Source organism: Colletotrichum graminicola (assembly GCF_000149035.1).
Source record: "Colletotrichum graminicola M1.001 genomic scaffold supercont1.257, whole genome shotgun sequence".
Classification (NCBI taxonomy): Eukaryota; Fungi; Ascomycota; class Sordariomycetes; order Glomerellales; family Glomerellaceae; genus Colletotrichum; species Colletotrichum graminicola.
The window spans coordinates 2331-13160 of record NW_007361261.1 but is presented as its reverse complement, the minus strand read 5'-3'; the positions used below and the strand labels follow the sequence as shown (position 1 = coordinate 13160).

The 10830-nt window shown below is 37.2% G+C and overlaps 3 protein-coding genes across 3 annotated transcripts; all 3 read right to left on the bottom strand.

Annotated features, from left to right (window-relative positions):
* Window positions 1-5022: 5022 nt before the first annotated feature.
* Window positions 5023-5964, bottom strand: GLRG_11974 (uncharacterized protein; the record flags this gene model as incomplete). Its single annotated transcript, XM_008102656.1, has 1 exon — window positions 5023-5964. The coding sequence occupies one exon, from the start codon at window positions 5962-5964 to the stop codon at window positions 5023-5025; it is 942 nt and encodes a 313-aa protein (XP_008100847.1).
* A 1857-nt stretch (window positions 5965-7821) lies between these two features.
* On the bottom strand, window positions 7822-7974 carry GLRG_11973 (uncharacterized protein; the record flags this gene model as incomplete). The annotated part of the gene is made up of 1 exon (XM_008102655.1): window positions 7822-7974. The coding sequence occupies one exon, from the start codon at window positions 7972-7974 to the stop codon at window positions 7822-7824; it is 153 nt and encodes a 50-aa protein (XP_008100846.1).
* Window positions 7975-9364: 1390 nt separating this feature from the next.
* GLRG_11972 (tricarballylate dehydrogenase) lies at window positions 9365-10417 on the bottom strand (the record flags this gene model as incomplete). The annotated part of the gene is made up of 1 exon (XM_008102654.1): window positions 9365-10417. One exon carries the CDS (start codon window positions 10415-10417, stop codon window positions 9365-9367), a length of 1053 nt encoding a protein of 350 aa, XP_008100845.1.
* Window positions 10418-10830: the final 413 nt, after the last annotated feature.

Below are 10830 nucleotides of genomic sequence, written 5' to 3'. Positions count from 1 at the left end.
TTACAAACATTAGATGATCGAGACCGCTAGGACGCGGCTGCTTTTGCTGGCGCGTGAACATTAACCGTTGGACCTATATCTCAATTGTAATTTATCCGAAAGACTTCTAAATCATAACTACTTCTGGAAGCACCCACGTCTAAAATCAAAAGTTTGGCTGTATACACGTATGATGCGTCTAGCTCAGTCCGACCCGCGCAGAGTACAGACCATGACGGATTGAATCGCTTCCAAAACAGCGAGCGGGCATATCATCCCGACTGCTGCATTGCTAGGGCTGATCCAAGCCAGGAATTGAACAGGTGCCAGAGGATTATGCAGTTGTGGGTGTTAGGGTAGCAATATGAGAGGTCCCCATTTCGTGTAGTTAGCGTTACTATAGGAAAGACGTGTTACTAGATTTAATTTTTATAAATTACTATAGTTATTTAAGGTTTTTATAGTAATAAGGTAGTAAGAGGTATAAATAATAGGTTATTATATAAGGTTACTTAAGTAGTTATTAGTAATTTATAGATAGTACCTTACCTAGCCCTTTCTATAAGTTTAATAGGTAACTTTACTATACTAGTAATATCTTTATAAAAGTCTTTATCTATTAGTTATACCTTAAATTACTAGATCTTTTATAAGGTAATTATAATTAACTCCTTATTCTATATAATATATAACTTATCTTATATAGCTTTATAAAGATATAAGGTAACTATAAAGCTTTTTATTTAATTAATTTATACTTTATAGCCTATAATATAGTTATATAGCTTATTAGTAACTCTATATAGTAATAGCTTAAAGTCTTTAATTAACTAATCTTTAAAGTTAAATTACGCCTTATTTTATAGTATCTTATAGAGATAGTTATAGTACTTATATTTAGTAATATAAAACGTAGCTATTATAGTAAGTACGTTCTTTTACTTAGTAATTATAAGATCTAGTAGTAACTTAGTAATATAGTTTTTTTACTATTAGTTAGTAAGTATAAATCCCTTTAGCCTTTTAGGCACTTAGTATCTTCCTGTAATTACCTCTACTTTCTTAGTAGCGTTAGGTAGTAACGCGTACTTAGGGTAAATTACCCTAGGCTGCTTAGTAGCGTTGCTGCCCTATGTAGTGCTTATATTATCCTCTTTATACTTACTTATTTTTAGCTTACTTACTTATAATTACCTTCTATTAGCCTAACTACCTCTTAGTTATAGGCGTTTCCTTTAACTATTATTAAAGGGCGTATATATCTATTAGAGGATTTACTACTAGTAGTATAGGTAACTATAAAGACTTATAGTTAAAAAAAAAAAACTTTACTCTTAGTAAGCTTATAAGTAATAAATAGGCTATTATGTTAGTAATAGGAAATAACTTAGTAAAAATAAAAAGAAATATATAAAAAAAAGAAAGTTAGTAAGCTGCTTAGGCTTATAATAAAAAAAGTAATAATAATAAGTAACCTAGTAGTAGTAACTAGTTAATAGTAAATTAGCACGTAAAGTAAGGTGTTTTTTATAGTTAAGATTAATCTTTTAGATAGTAATAAAGTTAATTTACTTATATAATAGACATAAATCTATATATCTTACTATAAGTTAAGGGAATAAGTTACTATTAACGTAAATTAACCTGTAATAGGCGTATAGCATAACCTTTGTTATAAGGGTATTTATAGTGGCGTTTTATAGTAAGCCTACTCTAGGCCTCTATAAACAGTTAATAAGGAAGAATTACCTCTTCTTGTGCCCTTACTAATCTATAGTAGCAAATAGTAGTATTTAACTACTAATTAGTGTTAGAGTCACTAGGGTGGTAATATTGCTTAACTATACGTATTAATAGGTAATTAATAAATAATAGGGGTATATACTAGTTCTAAATTATACGTAAAGAAGAGAAACTATCTATAGGTGTTATGTAGTAACATCGCTAGGTAATACCCTATAGATCCCCTAGTAGATCTACAGTTAATTAGCTGTAGTTTCTCTATTAGATCAGCGTTAATTATAGCGCTAATAATCTAGGCGATAGTTAATATTATAACACTTTATATTAAATATAAAATACAATACATATATTTATATTTATATTATATAATATAAAGTAAAAGATATAAATATAAATATATATATTATATTATATAGAAGAAAAAATACAAATATAGATATTTATATTATATTATATTTATATTTTATTTCTGTAACTCTCTGTTTATAGTTCCCTTAGTAAAAGGGGGTAAATTAGCCCCTATAGGGGTATAATCTCTTTAATAATATTAATCTTATAGGTAATATCTTTATGCTATACTAAGATTTATATATTTACTAGCTTTAGTATTTCTTTTATTAATAATAATTCCTTTAAGATTTCTACTAGTATTTTTAGGTCTGTAGGCTTTTCTTTATCTAGTAAGGAAATAAGCTTAGGGACTACTACTACTATACAGATCTTAAATATAAACTATAATCTCTTTATAAATCTATAACCCTTTAAGGCCTCTTAAGTCTTTTATATTTCTATTTTCAACTACTAGCTTAAGTTATTCCCTTTGAAGAAGATATTAAGGTATTAAATTATTATTATTAATACTAAAATAAGGCTACTATCTTTATAAAGATCTTAATTTATTACTATATAAGATTCTATAAATCTCTTTATAGTTCTTTAGTTATTAGTTATAGTAATTAGTACTTTATATACTTTATATATTAGTATTACTATTTTACTTATAGCTTCTAATAGTAAAGCTATTTACTTAGCCTATTCTAGTAGGTATTTCTTAAAGAATTTATAAGATATTAAGTTTTATTCTATACCTAAGTCTAGGTTAGTAAAAATATTTACTATATACTTTCTGCTTTTTACCTATATCTTAGTATAGAAATAAAAAGTAGTCCTTACTTTCTTTAGAAGTAAAGCTATAAGGGTTACTTTACTTTTATACTTTTTCCTAACTTCCTACTTATAATAAGTAGTACTAAGGCCTCTAAGGTCTTAGCCTTACCTTTATAAGAAGAATTACTTAGGTTCTTTAGTTCTAGGTAATTTAGTAAGATATACTTTTTCTAATTATAATTATAGTAAGTAGTATCTTACTTATCTTAATTAGCTTTTTACTTTTTATAAAGGCTATTAGACTTTACTATATCTTTATTATACTAGTATACTTTTACTATTTTGTTTTTATTTTACTTACTAAATATACTAAAGTTATTCTTATAAAAGGCTTTTTATATTTATTAAAATATACTTACTATTTTTATATAAGTCTATAGTAACTTTAGTACGTTTTATTAGATTACCTCTTAAAGTTTATTAATAAGATAGTAAAAGAACTTTAAAGCGTATTCTTTTTTTAGTTTTAATATAAATTCTTTTTCTAAAAAGGTAACGTAAGTATAAAACTACTTTAGATTTTAATTCTTTTCTTATTAAGCTAATATAATTACCTTTATAATATTTAGCTTTTAATAGACTATATCTTAAAGTAGTATTTTAATTTATTTTAAGAAATAGTTATAATTTTTAGCTAAAAGTTACTTTTTATTTATAAGTAAATTAAGATATTAATCTTAGTAAACCTTATACTTATTATTTATATAAGCCTATACTAGTAGGATTTATATATATAATTTCTAAAATTCCTTAAAAGTAGCCTAAATAGCTACTTTTAAGTTATTAATCTAGGCTTCCTAAGTATATAAGCTTAAATATAAGTAAAGCTTTAAAATTTCCTTATAATTAAAGTCTTAGTTAGAACTTAACTTAGACTTACTAAAGTTTTATTAATAGTACTACTTTTTTTATTACTAGATTAGTCTTAGGTAGTATGTTCTAGCTTTCCAACCCTCTGCTTTAAGGCCTTTTATAGCTCTTACTTTACTTCTAGGGACGTTTTTATAACCTATTCTCCTAAAAGTAATATCTATTCTCTCTCTTATTTAGCTATTATAGTGCTTAACCTTATAAAGAGAAGATTAAGAATTATAATAGACTATTATAATACTAGAACAAGTATTAAATAATAGGTCTTATATTATATAGAAGCTAAATCTTAGAGAACTATTCTCCTGTAATTTACTAGGCTTTTGCCTACTTAATACCCCTTAGTTCCTAAGACACTTTACTAACCTTATAGTTTATATAGCTAGCTGCTACTAGCTTTCTATAGGTCTTTATAGCCTAGTTAATATTGTCTTATAATAAGTTAATAATTAATTCTTATTCTTAAACTTTAAGTTTAATATTTAATTTCTTTTTAACTTACTTATTATTTATCTAAGTTAAAACTATTATAAAATACTATGAAGGATTAGTGCTATACTAAATAGGTAACTTAATTTATAAATAGTAAAGATCTAAACTTATAATTCCTTCTAGGTTTTATACTTAAGTATCCTAGTTATACTCTCCACTATATAAAGATAAAGACTTATTTTAATAGGCTTACTACTACTTTAACTAGTTTATTTAAATTAATATAATATAAAGATAATATATTATCTCTACTATACTATTTAGTATTTATTTCTTATTTATTATAACCTTTTTAAGTAATTAGCTCTACTTTGTAGTTTTTATATTCTAGATTATTCTTTTTACTCATATTGTCCTAAATAGCGCCTAGTACTTTAAATCAATCTTTATAATTATCAGTTACTCTACATGTACTAGAATTATTACTATTATACTACCTAAATTAACTAGTTAGTTACTTAGGTTTTATATGTATATTAAAACAATTAGCTTAGAGTTTAAGGCTTTAGCTTAGCACCTTATTAAGAGTTACTAATTAAAACTAAACTAAACTAATTTATTAATTAGCTTAAGATTCTAGACTTTAGCCTAGACTACCTAACTAAGTATAGCTAATTAAAACTAAGCTTATTATCTTAATTCAGCTTAAATTTAAGCATTCTAATTGTTAGGGACAATAAGTAACAGTAATATACTACATCACAAAGAGACATTTACATTATAGTCATTAATTAACACAAGGATATCGCTGCTACTTTTGCGCTTTAACATTTAATTCCAAATGATTCCTTCCCGTCCACACATGTTGTCTGTGTGCCCGGGAACATATCTTTCTACGTCTCCTATGCCCTTGTCGTCCTCGGCTGCATCAAAGTTGCAGACATTGAGATTGAAGTTACACGCCACCCATGGGTCTAGGCTGAATCCCCTCGCCGCCGCTGAATCCCAGGGATTTGTCAACTGCACATAGTCATTCCAATCGAAACAATTAGACGGGCCCTTAAATAGGGTCTGCTTGGTGAAGCCGTAAGATTGGATCAGCTTAGTAGCCAGGCCGCTCTCCGGCGGCCAGTCATCGCTGTCTTTTTTGTGCAACCGCCACTCAGTCCACGCGCTGTTAGGCTGCATCTCGCACAAGACCGCATCCGACGTCTCCTCGCAATCGGTTTTATTAAAGGTCCTGATGATGTAAGCGTTCTGGGCCTGCAAGATCGTTCCTATGGCGTTAATCTCAACGCTCTGGTACATCCAGGCGTCGAAGTCGTCTTGGGTGAAGTTTGTGCTGCGATAGAGGAACGTGCCGCCGCCTAGGACTCTGTTGATGCCCCATTGCGGGTCGGCGATGGGGGCGTCAATCACTTTCTTGGCGTAGACTCCTATAGCTGTTTTGTACCCATTGATCACAGACCCCACCTGGTCGGCAATCTGGCTCCAGCGAAGATACTCGTCGTCCGGGTCCGGCGGGGCGAGCAGGCCGGAGGCAATGATATTAAAACCTGCGATGTTGCCCTGATCAATCAACGAGGTGGCCGGAAAGGCGTTCAGGACACCGTCGATCCATCCTATGAGTACTTTAAGCGGCGTGAGTTTATCCTCCATTTTCGGCCAAAGGTCATTGACAACATTTTGGAGCTTGAGGCCTAAAATAGCAGCCGTGTATGTCACGGCTGTGTCTAGGTTATTGACGTAGCCATTCCAGCCCTGAATGCCCATCAACACGTACCTTTTTTTTTTTTTTGCAAAGTTAGCTTCCGTTATGAACTTGGACAACAGCTACCTACCAGCCCGGCAAGCCTACTGGGGAACAAGGCTGGCCGGCGTTACACCAATTATTGATGCCGCAAAAGAAATTCGGGGCCCCCAAATAAGCCGCCAAAGATTGAACGTTGTTATATGAATACTGTGTGTAGTGCTGCGAAGCATTCGCTAGAAATCCGTCGACATTCTGCGCAACCCATGTGGAGCTGGAGAGTACATCCGGTGTGCAGTTTTGTTGGCGCCGAAGGCTCGGGCTGGGACCGGCAGCAAGTTCGGTGGTTGCAAGGTCAAACGGGGCGGCTTTCGAAAGGCGCGGTATCAATGTTGTTATACAAATCGCTAGGAGTAACAAAAACCTCATGATACCCAACGAACTGCAGAAGTTGGGAGACGTAAATAACATAAACAAAAAACACAGAGCGGATCACAGCTTAAAACCGGCTTTGTTAAACCATTATAGAGTTGTAGACTCGTATAATGTAACAATTCATGCTCTTACGCAAGGTCCCATACCTAGATGTGTTCAGGACCTGAGGTATATTAATGTTCAGATTGGTAGTTATGGTTACGTAATTACAGTTGCGGGTCTAGAAGTCTACTAAAGTACTGCTTCCCTACGGTATAAACCTTAGTCTACTAGGCCTACTAGGTAGTAAAATTTTAGTTTAAGTACTAGGGTATGTATGGTTTAGTAAAGACATTACTATTTCTCTAGATGGTTCAATTTTAAAACAATCTACTGCTAACAATACCAAATTAAAGTATAGAAAGATTGTGTGGGTAGACCCACTGCGTGGCTGTGGCAGTGGGTCTCTTGCATAAAGTAATTAGACACGTCAAATTACTAAATCGCATACTTCCAAATACCTATACTCGCGAGTTTGTGTACAAGATTCTGTGGACATTGGTTGGACTGTTGTCTGGGGATTGGCTGAAGAAGGGGGCAATATGCGTAGGATCTTAGCTTAAGAGATAACGAATAGACTGTCTCAACAGTAGGTACTTGAAAAAAAACAGGTTGAGTCAGATAGCTTAGATATGCCGCCGGATAATCACCTAGAAAGTGCGTCATGTTACCAACAAGGCGTGAGAATCAAGGGGATTCAGATCTACTCTATTTATATAGTATCGCATAAGACTACCCTAAACACTCAATAGTTAGACATTCCACTCTTTTTCAGGCTAACAGTATAGAGTATAGTGTACCCACCTCGACTAGGCCTATAGTAGAAAGCAGTCAGCCCACCAATCCAGCCTATATAACGACTGCCGAGAGTATATATATCTCTAGCTCAAGACGTCCAGCAACCCATTGCAAATAGTTCATTAAGGCCGTGGGAAATCTAGCCAACAGTTGAGGGAGAAAAGGAGGAAATCCAATGCCAACCATACATAGTAAGTTAATTTCGTGGCCCTTGCCACCTAACTTGCTGCTGACGCACATGACTAACCCCTGCTGCTGCCACCTCCAGATCCCTGCTTTCTGCCAGCACGCCAACCCCTTTCCAGCGGCCGCAATACCCCATAGCGTTGGCCCAAAAAAGAGTGGAATGTCTAAGTATTGAGTGTTTAGGGTATCAGGGAAACGGGGCTTGGCCGCCAGGTACCCCTGTTTGTCACAAAGCCATAACAGCTAGGTCTCTATTTTCAAGTCGCCTGATTAATATAACTAAGAGCATTGCGCCTCTGTCTGTGCTTAAGCCTGGCTTTAAAAAAGAAGAGAACTCACTACATGGCCTGCTCACTTTGTCTTAACATATCTTTGCTCACATGTCTAACATGAAGTTCTTATACCTCTTATTGTTTACAGCCCTAGCTGTACCAGCCCTTGGCAATACACACCACTTTTGCTGGTGTGAGAGCGCTGAAGTACCGGATCTTGACATATGTCTCACGCAAGCCGCCTGTAACCTCTACCCCAAGGACAAGTTCTTCAACGTTAAAGGCGGCGATCCAAACGCGCATGCAATGACCAAGATGAACTACAAACTGCAGAAGTGTTATTCAACGCGAGCCTGGCCTATTATCCCCCATCCATACTTGGGTGGGAACGAGTTCGAAGACGCCTGTTATGCTGCGGCGGGGGACCAAAGTGTTGTAGACGCTTGTACAGTTTCCCCAGGACACAGAACGCATGTCAAATCAATCTGTGCCAAGAATCATGCTTGGTAGCCTTTTTGTTTTTTGTTTTTGAAGAAATATTTATATGTAAGAGCACAATTCTATGTATTGCCTGTAAACAGTACTTGAATCTTGGCGAAACAGACTTACTTATTTTTAGTTATAGGCTCACTGTGCAGAATCAAACCGCGTTGTTAATTTTGGCCATCTGATGACCTTTTGATTTGATTATCTATGGAGGCGCAAATTGCCCCTGCACAATGGCTGACGGATATTGTAACGAGTTAGAGCACACAGCAGGGTATAGGATAAATAAGGTCTAAAAGGCTTAATTCAAGGTAAGTGAAGGCAACGAAAGTGAGGTCCTATATATCGGGAACGAATGTGAAAACCACGTGATATAGCACCTGACAATGGCGTTACATAAAGTGGAAATGCATGAAGCTATCTTGACAGATCTTTTTATCATACTATCACGGCAGATGCATGTCGTGCATAGGATGAGTCATGTCATCCTGATTCCGACACGGCAATCTTTGCTGCTTCGGTGCATCACGACAACATAGGCTGGTGCACAAACGTTGGCAAGAGTCTACTAAACGCAATTAAAAACTGCGAGCTTCGGAAATTATGCGCTGCGGCGGGCGCTACAGGCGACGACTCTTGGAGCAGAGGAAAGTAGATGTATAGGCAAAGAGATGCCTCAATAACATCATGTTATAGGATGCCTTGGTTGTTGACGTACTGATACGGGTGCGACAATCCTGGTTCAATTGATGGTTACGTATCTGTTGCAATGTGTAACTACGGCTAGCTTCAGAATGGGATTTCCGCAAGTCTGTAGCCCTAGGGGCGTTGTTAGGTGATCCGGGGCTCGCGAGCGCCAATGCCTCGGCGTCTCTAATCACTCTGGAGCCGGAATGCCTGTATAGACTTTTCTCGCACAAGTAATCCTACTTCCGCAGTGTAGCATTTTCAGTGCAATGGTAAAAAGAAGAAGTAGCGCAAACCTCCCCGCCGCTTGCTAAAGCAGCTCTGCCCGCCCTCCGGCCAAAGACAGCACCAGAAGTCAACCCACTGCCTCCTGGATAATTCTGATAAAAAAGGCCTCCCATCATCCCACCAACAGAAAAAAATCCAGAAATTGGCTGCCTTGTTGTTGCACTAATAAGCTGCGCATTCTTAGCGTCAACCTTAAGTCCGCCAAATGTGAACGTTACACCGCAAGTCACCTTCACAGCAAGAAACGGACCCTTGTCCAGAGGAAGTGCCCGATCGACTTGGACAAAGGCAGTTGAATCTTCGATTGTGTCGAAACACCGTCTAAAACAGAAGGATCCCACTTTACTGATGGGCTTTTCCGCTGGAACGCATATGTTGCGGAGTTGTAGTCCCGGCAAGTGCCTAAGAACTTTGCACGATCTTTCAGGCCATGCGAAGACAGGACACCGGCGAGCTCTTCGACAGTTTCCGCTTCGAAGCGGTTCTCTTTGAGTCTCTCAGGGCGATATTCTTCTGACCGAAGCCAATTTGTCGTACGGGCGTCCCAAATCTGGAAGGCGACGTGGTCCGGCTGCTGCAGGATGGCGCGGCCAAACTTGGCATATGTGTAGTTTCTCATTGTAACACTCTCGTCGACGAAGCGGTGTCCTTCGACATTAATCATGAGGCCCAGGGGGTATCCTGAATTGGTGTATTCGTTGGAGGCCTCACGATCACCGACCGATGGATCGGCGTTCGCATCCCAGCACGTGGCATGGCACCCCGACCAGTTGCCCACTGGCAAAACATCAAGATCCCGGATAGCGAGCTCAATACAATCCCCCATATTGTACGGAATTCCACGGACCATGGCCATGTCCCATCCAGGTCCAAGATACTGGCTGCGCATGCGTGGGTTCGACTCAAAACCGCCTGCAGCGAATACAATCGCATTCGTTGAAACAATTCGCTCCACTCCTTCGTCGAGAACGGTAGCCAGATACCGGTGCTGCCCACACTCGGTCTGTCTTTTGACACCTTTCAGTCCTGTACCCCACGAGAGGAGGACACCACTATTCTTGGCCGCGGCTAGGTGATCCGCGATGAGACCTTTGCCCCCGTCTTCGGTCTTCAAACACAGACCACCCCAGAATTTGAATCTGCCGTCGACTTCATATGCCTGACGGTTGAAAGACAGCTGGAATCGGATACCACGACCAGCAAGCCACTTCACGGTAGATCGCGAGTCCGTAATCAATGCCCGGGATAGCTCCTTATCCGAGCGCCCAGCGCAAACGTTTTCCATATCCTTTGCAAAAATTTCATTTGTATAAGGTGCCAAGTGTCAGGTGCCTGGAGCGGGGCCCCAGGGGGGCACTGGAGTGAGACCAGGACCGGATAAACTAGTCACTAAAGGAATAACAAAAGGGGAAAACTCTATAGAATATAGGGGGAGAGAGGCATATTAGAATAATTGTTATAATTAAACCCTAACTACGCCTATTACTAACTCCTTTACTTAATACTATCCCTGCCTCTGACATGTTCTAATATCTCCCTATCCTTAGGTGTATTAACTACTAGAGTAGTGATAGTGCCTACTAGATCCTAAACCGCGGCCTAGTGACAAGGGAGCGCCACGACAGGACAACTGACGCCTGACATAACTAAGTCTGTTATTAAATCGTAGGGATTGTAATAGTTGATTAATTATGTGAT